This window comes from Cynocephalus volans, chromosome 8, assembly GCF_027409185.1.
Source record: "Cynocephalus volans isolate mCynVol1 chromosome 8, mCynVol1.pri, whole genome shotgun sequence".
Classification (NCBI taxonomy): Eukaryota; Metazoa; Chordata; class Mammalia; order Dermoptera; family Cynocephalidae; genus Cynocephalus; species Cynocephalus volans.
Genome location: NC_084467.1, coordinates 32,059,344 through 32,075,973, shown reverse-complemented (window position 1 = coordinate 32,075,973; position 16,630 = coordinate 32,059,344). Strand labels below are relative to the sequence as shown.

General features: G+C 51.3%; 1 protein-coding gene across 1 annotated transcript in view; it reads left to right on the top strand.

Moving 5' to 3' along the window:
- Window positions 1-719: 719 nt before the first annotated feature.
- The window catches only part of LOC134384512 (bone morphogenetic protein 8B-like), a 32,953-nt gene continuing 17,042 nt past the window's right edge, over window positions 720-16,630 (top strand). The window contains exon 1 of the mRNA XM_063106060.1: window positions 720-1,062. Coding sequence (XP_062962130.1) covers window positions 720-1,062 — 343 coding nt within the window. The remainder of the gene's footprint in view (window positions 1,063-16,630) is intronic.

Genomic DNA, 16,630 nt, shown 5'->3' with positions numbered 1-16,630 from the left:
GGATCAGCACCTGGGGCTGGCGGGGGCTGGCGGGGGCTGGCGGGGGCGCATGGCTGGGGCAGGAGCCCAGGGCGCGCCGGGACCAGCGACCGAGCAGCAGTCGGGGGCCGCGGGGACGGCGCCCGGAGGCGGCGAGGAGCTGCGGTGGCCGGGACCCGGGCCCAGCTGCTCTGCCAGAGGAATGTGGCCCCCGCCGGGCATCCTTCACCCACCCGGCCCTCTAGACGGGACTGAGGCCGCGTGTCAGGCCCGGCGTCCAACGACACGCCCCGCGGGAGCGCAGGTTCCTGCTTCCCCGACGCCCCGCGCGGCCAGCGGCTGGGGGAGAGCCCGGGGCGACCCTGACGGCGCTGCCGCCTGGGCCGCGGACCCGGGGTCGCCGCCACCCGCGACAGCAGCCGCCACCGAGAGCCCTTCGCGTCCGTCGGTTCCCGGCCTTGGCGCCGCCCCCGCGCCCCCATTGGTCCGGCCCGGGGAGGGGGCGGGCGGCGCGGACGGCAGCGCGGGGCTGAGGCGACTCGCGGGTCCGCACCGGGACCGCCGCCCGCCGCGCGACAGACGGAGCAGCCCACGGTGCCCTTCGGAGCCGCTACCCCGCGGCGGGCGGCCACGTCCTCGCGGCCCGGGTCGGGGCAGGTGCCGCGCCGCCGTCGGGGAGCCCCGGGCCCTGGCCCGCCGCGGAGCCGATGCGCGCCCGCTGAGCGCCCGCCCGGCCCGCCATGGCCGCGCGCCCCGGGCCGCTCTGGCTCCTGGGCCTGGCGCTGTGCGCGCTGGGCGGCGGCTGCGGCTGCGGCCCCGGCCCGCGCCCCCCGCCGGGCTGTCCCCAGCGTCGCCTGGGTGCGCGCGAGCGCCGCGACGTGCAGCGTGAGATCCTGGCGGTGCTCGGGCTGCCCGGGCGGCCCCGGCCCCGCGCGCCTCCCGCCGCCGCCCGGCTGCCCGCGTCCGCGCCGCTCTTCATGCTGGACCTGTACCACGCCATGGCCGGCGACGACGACGGGGACGGCGGGTCCCCGGAGCGGCTCCTGGGCCGCAGCGACCTGGTCATGAGCTTCGTCAACATGGGTGAGTGCGGGCGGCCGGGCCTGGCGTCAGGGACCTCGCGGGGACCGCGTGCACGGCGTGCTGGGGGCCGGGGGGAGCCGTGACCTCCGTTGTCAGGGCAGCGACGGTGTAAGGGGCGGACGCGGGACTCCCTGAGCTGTGGGGTGGGAGGAGCAGCCGGGAAATGTGGTCCCCCGGGGGCTGCATTCACCCCGCCCCCAAAGACACCCAGGACTGAGAAGCAGGTGCTGTCCCAGCCCACCTGGGCTGCACCAGGAGGACACCCTGGTCCTGGGGGACAGATGAGTAACCAGAGGCTGTGATGCTGTCACTGTGATAAGGGCAGAACTGAGGAGCGGGACAAAGTTCAGCACAGAAACCTGTGGTCACGTCATCCAAGTGACCAGAGCTGACCCACGTGCCCTGAGTCCTCAGCAGGCTCTTCCCTGTGCTGAGCTGAGCCGGGGTGGGTGCGGCTGTCCGGGAGCCGCTGGGGGCTGAGTAGACGCTCAGCTCCGTGGGACAGGGACTGCAGACTTGTCACCCTGGGCCCCAGCACTGGGGACATGGCCCGGCATGGGTGAGTGTCCAGGCCATGGGATGACCCAATGGACAGCCTGGACCCTCTTTGTCTTCCTGGGCAAAGCCCAGATTTTCCTCTGTGCAGAAATTGTTCTCCAAACCGTGGAGCCACTTACTGTTTTTTGTTTTTTTTGAAGACCCTGCCATTTACTCTTAAAGTTCTCAAAGGTATTTTTCCCCTACTCAACTCTCTTTAATCTTCAGTCATGAGTCTTTACTGTTGGTCAGGTCCCCCCGCCTGCTTTGCCTTCTGTCTGTGGCTAGTGACAGGCAGGGGTCTGGGCTGGGCGTCACAGCAGGCTGGGCCTGGGGACCCAAGGACCACAGCTCAGCCTGAGGTGGGGGCAGCCGTGGGGCTGAGCACAGGGCGAGGACCTTTTCCACAGCCAGCAGCCTCCCTTCACCTCAGCATTGCTTTTAATCTTCCAACAACCCTGTTAACAGCCGTGGTCTTCCTCCCCATCTCCCAGATGGGGACAGTGAGTCTCAGAGAGGCAGTGTCACGCCTAGGATAGCACAGCCTCTGTGTGGCTGAGCCAGGCCAGGCCAGGTTGTCTGACTACGTCCAGTGCCCAGGGGGGTGACATTTCTGTTGTCAGGAGGTCAGGCTTTCAGGGAGGAGAGAGATTTCTGAGGGGTTTGGGCAGAGGGACACAGAGGACCGAGCAGCAGCAGGTTTTGGGGGGTCCTCAGCCATTAGCTTCCTACACGAGGGCAGGAGGAGGGGACAGCCAAGCCTCTGCTCCCCGCAGCCCAGAGCTGGTGTGGACTGAGGCGGGGAGCAGGCAGCAGGAGGCAGCCTTAAAGCAGTGCTGAGCGCCCAGTGCCAGGCACAGGACTCTGTCCAGTGGGATCTGGGTGCTGCCTTCCTGGTTAGAGGGCAGGGGTGGGGACTTGGGACAGAGACCATATGTGGAACTGGGACCGGGGCTCCATCCTCAGGACAGGCTGACCCACAGCTCAGGGCCAAGAACAGTTGCGGATGCAGTCGCCCAAGAATGTCCCCAGGGGAGCGGCCCATCAGAATGAGTCACCACCCAGTCTGTGTCCTGCTTCCCCTGGCATCCCCTGGGTCAAGGCATGCACGGCCCTGTTAGGAGCTGTAGCTATGAATTAAGCAGGCCTACCCCTGCTGTGTGACAAGAGGCAAGTCTCTTGTCCTCTCTGAGCCTTGGGTCCTTCCTTGTAAAATGGGGCTCCTAGTGATCTGTCCTCAGGGTTGCCGTATGAGTGGTTGATAGAGGGGGAGGGGCAGAGAGTTGGCCCCCCCTTACCTTGGAGGGTGAAGCTGGGCTTGGCCGCCGCTGACCCCAGTTCCACCCAGCCTTGGTGTGGATGTGACAGGGCATCCCAGATGTCTTGTACACACATGAAACCCAGAAATGGACTCTAAATGTCAACCGGAAGTTGTTTGTTCTTTTTTTAAGAATAAAAACCAGCACTTGAACTTTCCCAGCCTTACAAGTGCTCATTTAATCCACATAAAACTGTTTTGCCAGCTCCATTTCTTGGGCTCAGAGAGGTTAATGGCCAGCTCAGAGTCACACAGCAAACCAGGGTGTCATCCACAGATGTGGACAGCAAATCCCAGCTTCTTCCCATGCCAGCTCTGCAGGTTTCATCGAGATCTGGGGCCTCCGACACTGTGGGATTAACAAGCAGATCTTTGTGCAGTGGAAGCCCGGGCCGTGGGCGGGCACAGGCAGCTGTCAGGAGGGCCGTCCTTATTCTGAGGCACTAATTGCACCAGTAGAGCTCTCTCAGTTAGGTACTTTTAACTGATAATTACCGAGGCTGTATGTGGGGGATTGGACATATACCAGGATCCTTTCCGTGTTTGGAGGCCCACGCCCTGAGTCCCTGAAGGTTGGGGCCCCAGAACCACCCTGGGGTCTAATACAGAGTCGCTGTGGTACCAGCACCCACGCCCAGGCTCCCACACCTGCTACCTGCAGCTCCACCCCTCCTATTGCCTCATCTGGCTCCTGAGAAGCCAGGCCTGGTGCTGCCAGGCCCCTGATGGTTGATGGCAGCCTGGAGGAGCCCGAAGCCAGGGCCTCTGTGTGGAGCAGGTGCTTTAGGGAAGCACCGTGCCTGCGTTGGGAGGTTGTATTAGTCTGCTTCTGTTGCTTATAACAAAATACACAGAACTGGGTGATTTATAAAGAAAAATGAAATTTATTGCTTATAGTTTCTAAGGCTGGGAAGTCCAAAATCCCCTGGTGGTGGCAACAGTGACCCAGGGGTCTCACATTGCAAGATGGTGGAAGCAGAGAGAGCAGAGAGAGAGACAGACTTTCCTCTTCTTTTAAAGCCCTCAGAACCACGCCCCTGACCACTGTTTTTAATCCATTCACTACTGCACGGTCCTACAGTCCAATCATCTCTTCAAGGCTCCACCTTTCAATTACCATAGTAGGATTTGCCACCTTCTTAACAGTCACGGTGGGGGCTAAGTTTCTAATACATAAAACTTGGGGGATGCAATTCAAGCTTCAATGAGTTTTGGGGGGACATAATTCAATCCACTACAGAGGCCAGGGCTGTGGTGAGAGTCAGCAGTCCTGCCTGGCCTGTCTGTCAACATCAGCTTGTAGATGCTCAGCTCCTCTTGGTCAGGATGCAGTTATGGGGTCATTACCCTGTGGAGCAGAAGGAGCCTGTCCTGGTCTCCCTGTGCTTGGTGGAGGACAGCCCTGAGCTGGGAGCCAAGACCCAGGTCCTGGTACCGCTTGGGCCCACCATTAATTCCTGCATGTCCCAAGCCATGTCCCTTCCCGTCTCTGGGCCTCTGCTTTCTCATCCAGCCTACAGTGATGGTGTCAGAAAAAGGAGGTACCTCTCAGCCCTGACCCTGCAGCTCTGTCAGGGGCACCTTCTCACAACACTGCCCCATCCCCTGGCCTGAGCCCCTCAGGCCAGCCCAGCCCCTCCTGGGGAAGGAAGGGAAGGACCCACTCTGCACATTCTTCCTGCGTCCTTCTCCACCCCATGTCAGTGCAGAAGCAGGTGCCCATGTTCCAGATTGAGAAACTGAGGCACAAACAGCACTAGCAGGCAGAAATCTCGCCAGGATCACAATGGAGTCGTCTTCACTCTCGTCCTGATCCTTTCCTGAACCAGATTTATCCCCGTGGTTTCAGGCAGCTGAGGGTGGGGGTGTGAATGAACTGAGGCTGTTGGGTTTGGGAGAATGAGGACTGAGTGGGAATTAGGGACTCGGCCTGGGTCCTGCTCTGCCCTTGCCAGCCATGCGACATTGAAGGGGGACACTGTATCTCCGTGTGCCCCAGGGTCACTTCCTTTGGTTCTTTACAAGGGAATTCTTTCATTTTCCCATTCATTCATTCAACAAATGCTTATATAGTACCCACTACTGCCAGGCACAGTTCTAGTTGTTGGGGACATAACAGTGAAAAAACAAAGTCCCTGCCCTCATGGACCTGACCTTCTAGTGGGAGAGACGAATGATAAATACACGAGCCATAAAGACAATTGTCGGGTGTGCTTGACAGTGACTTCCCTGTGTGGAAACGGGAGTGGCTGACGATGGCAGGGCAGACAGGGCTGGGTTGAGGGTTCCTGATCTAGGACTCACATGGACAGAATTTGCATCCTGGCTCTACTCCTACTGTAAGTGTGATCGGGGCTGTTTCCCTGTCCGAGCCTCAGTTTCCTCTTCTGAAAAATGGAGATACTTATTTTATGGGGCCGTTGTGGGCTTGTGTGAGATGATATCCAGTGATGGCCACATGCCCAGAAGCTCCACACCTTCATCTGCATCTCACAATTACTGTCACATCTCTGTTTTAAAGAGTGGAGGGTGAGGCTCAGAGAAGGTAGGTGGTTTTCCCAAGGCCACACAGCAGGTCATCTCCCTGCCTCCAATCCTCTGCTGTTCCCCGACACGACAGCTGCCTCTCACCCAGCCCAGGTCCTGACCATCATCAGATGGTAAATGCTGCAGAAATGGACTGAATATAAATATGTGTTGGAAACTGAGAATCCTGTTTTTAAAGTGTTTTTATTGTCTTAGGATTTACAGAAGTAACGCATGCCCATTATACAAAATTCAGACCATGCGGAAACTTATGGCATAGGTGCCCCTGGGAATCCTGTTTCAACCAGATCATCCCCAGCAAGCACGTTCTGATTTCTGTCACGATACATTCATGTGGCCTGTTCTTTGGACTTCATATGAATGGAATTACATGGTGCATAATCTCATATCTAGTCTTTTACTCAATGTAATTTATTTTGAGATTCATTCACGTTGTTGTATCTGTTGTTCTTGTTTTATAATTGAATTGTATTCCATTTCATGAATACATCACAATTTATCCATTTTTTAAAAAATGGACATTTGGGTTGTTTTGAGTTTTTGGTTATTATAACTAACACTCCTCTGAAAATTCTTATACACATCCTTCTGTGGATAAGTTAAGCCTGGCTTTTAGCCCTGGGTGTGTCACTTGGGAGCTGTGAGACGTTGGACTGTAAAGTCTCTGAACCTCAGTTACACACCTGTATGACAAGGTCAGTAAAGTCTGCCTCCAGGATTGTATAGGACCAAGTGAGGCACAGCGTGGTCAGGTGGGTGCTTGACACACCGTAGGAACCTAATACACGGCAGTTGATCTACTGCGTCCTACTTCTGCACCATTGCTCATATTGTACCCTCTGCACAGAACAGACCTGCCCCACTGCTGCTTGTCAAACTCTACCCCTCTTTTGAAAGGAGGTAGGCCAGGATTTCCATAAATCTGACTGCTCCCACCCTCGACTCCCAGAGAGACAGGCTCCTTCCACGATGGAAGTCTCATCCTTCCTTGTGTGCGTTTCCTCTTAGTCTAGTCTCTTTCTGCCTGTCTGAGTCCGGGACTCCTTGAAAACGCTGAACAACCTGAAAATGGGGACAAGATCTGACTCTTCATGGCGCCCCCGACCCCCGCCCTACCGTGTGCCCCACCCTTGCGGGGCAGGTGCTCAGGGCAGACATAAAGTTGCAAAGCTGAAGGAAGGAGGAGTGTGGCAGGAGGCGGGGGAAGGAGCCAGGGCCTGCCAGGGGACAGAGTGGGGCCGGCCCTGCCTGTCTCTTGGAAGCTGACGATGCTCTGGCATCTCTTTCGCCTTCCCCAGGGACCTTCTTGGCAGGTGACCCTCCATCCCAATACGGCCACTCATTTCACATTGAGGATCCGCATCTGAAAGTCTACATTAGAGGCCCCCAACCTGACATGTGGCCTCTGGAAAGTCTGTGTCCTTTCTGAGCCTCAGTTTCCCCATCTCTGCAGGGTTGCCCTGATGGCCTTTCCAGCTCTGACCAAAGACTGTGCCCACCCCCTGCCTGCTGATGGGGGCTCCTCCAGGGGTGAGACACAGGGTGGGGGGACACACTCAGCCCACCTCCTCACGGGAACCTCTTCCCCATGGGTGAGAGGGATGCATCACTGTGACCACGCCTTTCTGGAAAATTCCCACAGTTCAGTTCTTTCCCAGGTTCCAACTGGACGAATTGCATCCTTCTTGCTCACATCTCCTGGGATCTATTTTCAGCCCCAGTGGGTTTGATGTGGTGATGTGTGTGGGTGTTTCCTTTTAATTTGGGGTCCAGAACCGTCTGAGGCCTGGACCAGTAATTATAAGTGCGGAGCCGCTTATGGAAACAGCTCTTGAAAAAAGTCAGTAATGAGACCTGACTGAAAATACCTCAGAAATGAAGCCTTGGCGTCCTGTTGGCAGCACTGAGATTTCTGGGTGGGAGAAGCCCCTTCAGGAAGCAGAATCGATAGGTTATCAGTTCTGTGGCTCCTCGTGGGCCTGCAGAGCCCGTGAAGACCCGGGTCTTGTTTTAGGTCTGAAGTGGGGACCCCTGGCCTTTGTGACCACTGGGACGTGCCAGACAGGCCCAGCTCATCCTCCTCCAGGGCCTTGGGGACCCTGCCGTCCACTCTCAGGGAACAGGCCGGGAAAGGAGGCAGGTCCCACAGACAGCAACAGTGGCTTCTGATAGGGACATGACCAGCAGTGATGCCCCAGCCCAAGGGGCTGTGACAGCTGGACAGTCAGCCACTGTCCTGGGGACAAACAGCCCTTGGGAAGCACAGAGCACCCCTCTCTGGTCCCCTGGAACTCCGGAGGCTTGATGAGTGGGCTACTGGGAGCCTCCCATGTCCACCCCACATTGCTTGGTCCCTGCCATCCAGAGGGGCAACTAAACAGAGACACGGATCCCTGGCACAGGGGAGGACTAGGGGGCCTCCCATCCAGAAGCTAGGCTGAGAGGGAAGAAGCCTTCAGACATGGTGGAGGGGGTGACCCAGGAGAGAGCAGCTTCCAGGAGGGAATCGAGGGGGAGGGTGTCTGCAGCCTGAAGGTGCAAGAGGCCGTGGGGGACAGACAGGAGCCAGCTCAAGAGGGCTGGGACACAGAGCTGAGATTAGGCTCCTATGTGGGCCCTGCGGGGCTGGGAAGGGCCTGAGGGAGGCAGGACGGGTCAGACAGGCACAAGGTCCTATTCTCCTAACAGCCACTCTGAGCTGGAGGAAGAGGGTGTCTTTTGAAGTCTTATTTTTTGGTCAGAAGCAAGACAGATTTAGGTCGTCTAGTGAGTCTGAATTTTATCCACAAAATTTTGAGCACAAAAATAACTGAAGCCTTTGTTGGTGTGGGCCTGATGGCCATGGTTTGGCATCTGGAGGCCTAGCCTATGAGTGGCAGGTGCAGGGCCCCAAATGTGGGTGGCAGTGTGGCTGGTGGAGGCGGCCTCCTGCCCACAGAAGGCCTTTCCCAGAAACGTGCAATCCAGAGGTTGTTTTCTTGTTTTGTTTTGGTTTTGGTTTTTTCTGGAGATTGTTTTATCAGAGGCTGGAGGAGAGGGCCGAGCGTTCTGTGACTGTTTATTTCCCGGAGCCACAGAGAGGCGGTTCAGGAAGTAAACTCTTTGACTGCCTCCCCAGGTAGGGCTTTGTAGAGGGTGGCATTGCCCGTCCCTGACGCTGAGCCCATGCCCCAGCAGCCTGCGTGTCTCGATGGAGCTGGCTGTCGACAGTTCCTCCTGGTTACAGGAAACTCTACAGGTGCACTGTGGCCCGAGTGGCTTCCAGCTCACTTCCCAGGGACAGGGACTGTCCCAGCATTAGCAGCAATTGAACTTTGTAAAATTCTTTCTAGGGCACAGGGCTTCTTTGAATCACTGTGCTGAGTTCTCAAAGGCTGAGAAACAGGATTTGTTTTACAGATGAGCTGGCCTTGCCTGTCACTCCCACCTCCTCTTGTTCACCTCAGCCCCTGACCATGAGATCCCGGCCACGCTGGCCTCCTCCAGGTTTCTCGAACACAAAGGGCCTTTGCACTTGCTGTTCACCTCTGCCTGGAAGGCTCTTCCTCCACCCGTTCACATGACTGAACTTTCTCCTTCTACAGACGTGGCTATTTCCCCCTCACTGACCAGGGTTTAGAACAATGAATAGATTCCTAGTGTTCTCCAAAGGCGGTGGTTCTCAACCAGGCGTGATTTTACCTCTTAGGGGACATTTGGCAATATCTGGAGACATTTTTGATTGTTTCCACTGGGGAGGACAAGAGGGGTGTTGCTGGTGTGCAGTGGGCAGAGGCCAGAGGTGCTGCTAAACATCCTGCAATGCATGCGACAGCCCCCACAGCAAAGAATTATCTGGCAAAAAATGTCAATACTGCCAAAGCTGAGAAACCTATCCAAAGGTAACCTGCTTCATGATGGTGATGATGACTCCTCTGCTAGGATTCTCTGAGAGCTTCCTTGCTTTCTAGTTTGAGACGATGTTCCAGGCTGAGCTTTTACATTTCCTGCCCTGGGTCGGAAATCAGCCATTTCTCCAAGAGCTCTGGAGCCTCGTGGTGATGACAGTATTTGGGGACTGCCCTGTGGGCACCAGAGCTCCTCATTGCCCCTACTTGGCAATCATTTCTAGGCTTTTTCGGTGGACAAAGCCAGGAAATATTTATTTCCTAAGGGAAAAAAAAAACTCTGAGTTCAAACTGATATTTCCAATTCAAATTTAGGATTATAAACTTTTACTTAAATTTGTAGGTTTTATATTTGTATCTATTTTCTTAAATACTGAATAACTCAATCCTAACAACATTAACATATTAAATCATTTGCTTTATTCTACAATTTCACATATAATACATATTATACATAATTTATATATAACAGATGCAAAATTACATAAATTATTGTACATAATTTATATGTAATAACTGCAGAATCATGTTATTATGATTACTGAAAACAATTTAAGATTTATTTTTACTTTATTTTGTCCTTAAGATATCCTACTAGGTCACCAGAGACTGGGGAGAGGAAGGGCAAAGGGAAAACAGGGAGATATCGGCCAATGGGTACAAAATTAACAATTAGACGGGAGGAATAAGGCCTAGCGTTCTATTGCACAGTAGGGTGACTACGGTTAACAGTGGAATTTTGTATATTACATAATTGCTAGAGGAGAAGCTTTTGAATGTTGTTGCCACAAAGAAATGATAAATGCATTGGTGATGGTTACATTAACTGTCCTGATCAGATCATTATACAACATATGAATGCATCAAAACATCAGGTTGTACTCCATAAGCACGTGCGGTTACAATGTATCAAGTAAAATAAATAGATAAATAAATAAATAAGATATCCTACTGGGGATATATAGTCAAATTACTCTGTTTTAAAATTCGCTTGAAATAATTCCTGATTTTGTGGTTAAGCCACCAACTCAATACACAGTTAATTCATTTGCTTTACTTTGCATTTTATTTTTAGATATTGCTCTTTGTTTTTGCATTTTGAAATAATTTTGCTTCATACTTACATGAAATCTTTACAAAGCAAGGAATATTCAGAGAAATCTAGCTTCCGTCTTTATCCCCTTCACTCTGTCTCTGTTCCCTTCCTCCCCCAAAAGGTAACTATTTTTTAGTTAATCAGTTTGTAGTTTATCTCTCTGTTTAAAAAGTAGAATTACGTATGCGAGGGTACTCCAAAAAGTTTGTGGGAAAATTGAGTTAGAAGATAATATGAATCCTTCCACAAACTTTTTGAAGGCCGCTCATATAAATGTGTATTAATCCGTTTCTGTTGCTTGTAACAAAATACCTGGAACTGGGTAATTTATAAAGAAACAGTATTTATTGCTTATAGTTTCAGAGGCTGGGAAGTCCAAAGTCCAGGGAACACATCTGGTGAGGGTCTCCTGTGTTGGTGGCTTTACAGCAATGTTGGGGTCTCACATGGCAGAAAATGGAGGAGCAGAGGGAGAGAGAGAGTCTCATGTGCTCTCCTTTTAAAGCCCTCAGAACCACGCCCAGGACCGCCATTATTAACCCATTCACTATGGCATGGTCCTCACAATCTAATCACTTCTTCAAGACCCCACCATTATAGGATTTCCCACCCTCTTAACACTGTCACAGTGCAAACCAAGCCTCCAATACCTGGAACTTCGGGGGGCACAATTTAAGCTTCAGTGAGTTTGGGGGGGACATTCAATCCAGAGTATACGGCCCCTGGTCCCCCAAACTCACGACTTTTTCACATACAAGTACATTCATTTCATCCCCAAAGTCTTAATTTCTTTCAATTCAAAAGTCCAAAGTTCAAAGTCCGATCTGTGAAATCAAAACAAGTTATCTAGTTCTAGGATACAATGGTGGGACAAACATAGGCTACATATTCCCATTCCAAAAGGGAGAAATTGGCCAAAGAAAGGGGTAACAGGCCCTAAGCAAGTCCAAAACCTGTCAGGGCAGGTGTTAAATCTTACAGCTGAAATATCCTGTACCTTGACTCCATGTTTGATGTTCTCTGCACGCTGGTGTGGTGGTTGTGTCCCCAAGTCCCCGGGCAGCTCTGCTTATAGGGCTTTCCTGGCCCGAAGCCATGCTTCAGCTCTTGCAGGCTGGCATTGCACACTGGTAGCTCTACAGCTACCTTGGTGGGATCTCTCTGCTGCAACTCTGACCTCATGTTTCCTCTTGGCATCTCTCTAGTGAAGATTCTATGCAGTGAATCTGTCCCTGTGGCAGATCCCTTCCTGGGACTCCAGGTTTTACCACTCATCCTTTGAAATCGGGGTGGAGGCCCCCAAGCCTTCAGAGCTCTGGCATTCTTGAGCCTGCAGACCTAACACCATGTGGATGCCACCAAGGCATCTGGCTTGTATTTTCCAAAACTGCGGGTTCAGCCTCACCTGGGGCCAAGTTAGCCACAGCTGGAGCAGCCAAAGAAGCCGGGGTGCTGGTGTGGGGAACAGCATCCCGAGGTGGCCCTGGACAGGTGGCCCTGGGCAGCAAGTCCATGGAGGGCACCTCAGGCCTGTTCCCTGAGACCATTCTGTCTCCCTAGGTCTCTGGGCCTGTAATGGAAGACACCGCCTCCAAGATCTCTGAAACGTCTTCAAGGCCTTTTCCCTTTCTCTCGGTAATCCCTTTCTTCTGTACTAATCTCCTTAGCAGACAATTGCTGGGCTGCACCATGGAATTGTTCTCCTTAACTGTCTTCTATACCACATGGCCAGGCTGCAAATTTTCCAAATCCTGATGCTCTGCTTTCCTTTTAGTTATAAATTCTGGCTTTACATCTTGCCTTTGCTGCCATAACTCAGCATGGGCTGTTGCAAGTAGCCATGTGGCTTCCTGAATGCTTTGCTGTTTAGAATTTTTTCTGCCAAATAACCTGGTTCAACCTCTTTAAGTTCCACATTTCGTAAAACTTTTGGGCATGAACAGAAAGCATCCAAGTTCCTTGCCAGTTCATAGCAAGGGTGATCTTTGCCCCAGTTTCCAGTAAGTCCCTTCTCATTTACATCTGAGATTTCCTTAAAATGGTCTTTATAGTCCATATTCCTATTGGTATTCTGGTCGCCACGACTTACCCAGTCTCTAAGAAGTTACTAACTTTCCTCACCAGCATCAAGGCTTTTTCTAGCCCACTCCTTCAAATTCTTCCAGCCTTTCCTCAACACATAGTTTCAAAGCCACTTCCACATTTTCAAGTATCCGTTAAAAGCAACACCCCACTTCTCTGGTGCCAGTTTTCTGTATTAGTCCCTTTCTACATGTATATGTATGTATGAGGTACATGCATATTTGTAGTATTTATTTTTTCACTCTTTCTTAGATAAAAGGTATATTATGTGTACCATTCACTTTGCTTCTTTTAAAAATAATAATATCTCCTGGAGAGCATTCTATTGCATGAAGAATGCACCATAGTTCATTCAACTCATTCCTATTGATGGACATTTTTGTTGTTTCTATTCTTTTGCTAATAAATTACAAAATTGTGCTGTAATGTGTGAATCTATGCATTGCACTAAAAAGGAAAACAAATTGTGCTGTAACAAATAGCCTTGTACATGCTTTTTTTTTTTTTTTTTTTTTTTGTATTTTTGTATTTTTGTGAGTATGTCTTTGGGACATTTTCTTAGAAGTGATATTTCTGGGTCAAAGCATGCATAATTTTTTTACTCTGCTGCCTGATTCCCCACCATAGGGATTGTATTATCTTGTATTCCTGACAACAATGCATGAGTGTGTTCAGGTCTGATCTTAGAGTGTCTTCTCGCATCTAAAGTAACCCTACACTGGACTGGAATCAGAGGTATCAGTATCAGCCCAGATTTTAAAAATAGATTCATCTAAATAAATAGATACATAAATATAGATGTGTGTTTGTGCCTGGGTTAGTACACACACATATATTTCCCAGCTCTGTCCACTAGAAAGCAATGACACTCCAATAGTAATGAGCACACCCAGTACCCAGATCTTGGTTTCTAAATACCTCATCAATAAAAAGAACCAGAACTCCTTGGAGAAATGGCTGATCCCAGGGGTGGGGAATGGGAAATCACAAGAGGAGCCTAGAGCATCTTGTGGTGCCAGTTAGAAAGTACTTGAAAAAAGTTTGAAGGAGGGAGGGCGTGTCAAAAGGACATTGAGCCACCACAGGAAGGGCCCCAGACTCCCAAGCCAGGGTTGGTGGGGGGCCTCGGGCCTCAGCCAAGCCCCTTCGACACCCACAAATAGCCCAGTGATGACCACCGAGCTGCAGCTGGAAGCCCCCTGATCTCCTGAGCCAGGGCAGTGGGGGGCTGAGAGCTTGAGACACACTGCCCTGATATCTGCATCCAGCCCAGCTATGACTGAGCCACCGCTGGAAGCCCCCTGGTCTCCCCTGAAGGAATGAGGGGGGTGCCATGGGCCTCAACCACGACCCTCTCCTTCCTCCTTCTCCCCCCAATTTCCTTCCCCCTTCTCCTCTCCTTCCTCCCAACTGCTCTGCAACAACTTCTTAGAATGTAAAAAATATATATTAATAAATAAACTTAAAAATAAATAAAAAGATTCACTCATGGATGCTAAAATTAGTGAGCACAAGTTTGAGGAAAAGCAGGATATGTGCATAACCTCAAAGTATCTCCCCATGGTATTTATTATATACAAAAGGAAAAGTAGTGACATTACAGTGGAGAAACCTGGCAGATGCCACCGTAACCCAGGAATCAAAGCTAACATCACTAGTAATAAGACATTATGTTGTCCAGTTTGATTCTAAGAAGGGCACACAGTTCTGTGGTATTCTCCAAAATCCAGAACTTCAATCTAACCATGAGAAAACATCAGGTAAACACTGACGGAGGGACGGGCTGCAACACAACTGACCAGTGCTCTTCGAAAGTGTTGAGGCCATGAAAAACCAGAAAAGATTTAGCAATTGTTACCGATCAGAGGAGCCCAAAGAGAAATGACAACTGAATGCAGCGTGGGGTCCTGGATTGAATCCTCAAACAGAAAAAGGACATTGGTAGAAAAACTGGTGAAACTCAAGAAAAATCTGTAGTTAGGTAATAGTATTATACCAACGTCAACTTCCTAGTTTTCTTTGTTGTCCTATAGATTGTTATGTAAGATGTTATCATGAAAGGACACTTTCAGGGGAACATACATGGGAAGTGTCTATACTATTCTTGCAACTTTTCTCTAAATCTAAACTAAGATGAAGTTTAAAACATAAAGTCCCCTCCCACCTACCCTGCATTATTTCCCATCCCACCCTCTCTTTATGTCCTTCCCAGCACTCACATATCCTGGTCTTGTTTGTTTACTTTCTTTTTTGTATCCGACTTCCCCACAAGTCTATAAACTCCATCCCGGCAGGGGCTGGTCTGTCCTGTTTACCTCAGTGTCCCCTACACCTAAGCAGTGACTCGTATACAATAAGCACTGCCTTCAAATGTGTTGAATAAGTGAAATAATATCCCTGGATGTGACCGGGAAAAAGGAATGGGAAAAGCGAATGTTCTTATAAAGGCTTCAGACTACGAAAAGGCAACGGAGTCGGGAATCTTCTCCCACATGCTCAAAAGTGAAAAATTATGGGACTCCCACAATTAGGATTCCCTGCCCCAGATTTTGCAGGTGGGGGGAGTAATTTACCACCCAGAAGTCTTGCTTCAGACATCAGTGGGCCCTCCCAGGGCCCCCACAGAGAGAGGATTCCTGGCAGGATGTATCTCAGATGGTTGAGATCTAGGATGCTGGCCAGGCAGGGAGCACCCCCCGCCCACCCCCAGCCTTTGTGAATCTGCCAGGGGATCCAGCCCAGGGGTGAACTTCCCAATCCCACAACCAGCAGCAGAATTTTCCTGGAAACCCCAGGAAATCACATGGTATAGCTCTTGGCCTTTCCCGTAAATTCCCTCTGTGGACCCTCAACCACGAGCAGCGGGTGGAAGCAGTGGCGGGCGTCCTGTGCTCTGTTTTGGGGCACCTGTCTTGAGTCCTGAAGACTTTGGGGCCATTTCCAACTTGGGTTTTGTGCTGTTTTTCAGCATCAGATGGCAGTGGTCCACTGCGGTGGAAAGAGCTCAGCCAGCAGTCAGGACCCCTGGGGTCCGTTTCCATATGAGTATTAAAGTGGGAGGAGACTGAATCTGGTGCTTTCTGTCTGAGCCAGAACTGGGAGATGATCCCAGTGGCGTTGCTGAGGCTGCCTCTCTGAGCCCAGGCGTCTTTGGGAGATCCCAGACCTTGGTTATGTGAGAAGGTGGGGTCTGTGCACACACGGAACAGGAAATGCTCCTGCATCACATGTTAGAAGCATTTGCTGGACCATAACCAAGTACTGACTGCAGTTAACGAACCCGGTTCTTGACCCTTTTCATGTGCCTTATATCAAAGAGTCATTTTGCAGGTGTGGACACTGAAGCCAGAAGAGGAAGGACCTTGACTAAAGTCAGGCAGGTGAAAGGAAGGCACCTTGAAGCCGTCCACATGTCTCAGTTGAACTGATATATTTTCATGTTATAATGTCTCTCATTCCATACTTTTATTTAGAGAAAGAAAACTGAATGTCTCCCTTTTCCCCCATGGCTTTTGAGTTTCAGACATGGCCTCCTGAGTGCCCTGGCTGGATGTTAGCACTTAGATACTTCAATTAAGTTAGGGAATTAGAGGTCAGCACCCCTCCCCACCTCCTAAGGAATGGCTACCACTCCCATCCCATAGTCCCTGCCCTTTCATGGCCCTTTGGGGGAAGGATACCGGCATCCCCACTTCACAGATGAGGAGACAGAAGCCACACAGGGGAAGTGCCTGGTCCCTGGCAGGGTCGGGGCTGGGGCCAGAAGCCCCAGCTACTGGCTGAAGCATGTACACTTCTCAATGCTATCTTAGTGGTTAAAGCAGGGACAGCCTGCCCAAGAGCCACCATAGGGGAAAATCCAGGCCCCAAGCAATGCTATTCCTCAACACCAGCTTTTGAGAAATATCTTTCCTAATCCAAAGGAGCAACCACTGTAGATCCACACAGTTCCAGCAAAGAAAGGGGTACTGCCTTTGGCCAGTTACAGTAATGTCTATTTTAGTGCTGCACCCCAGGAAGTTTTATCAATTTCTAATGACAATCATTTTCCTAAAAATTTCCCAACTTCTCGTGTTTGCCAGGAACAGCCAGGGCAGGCAG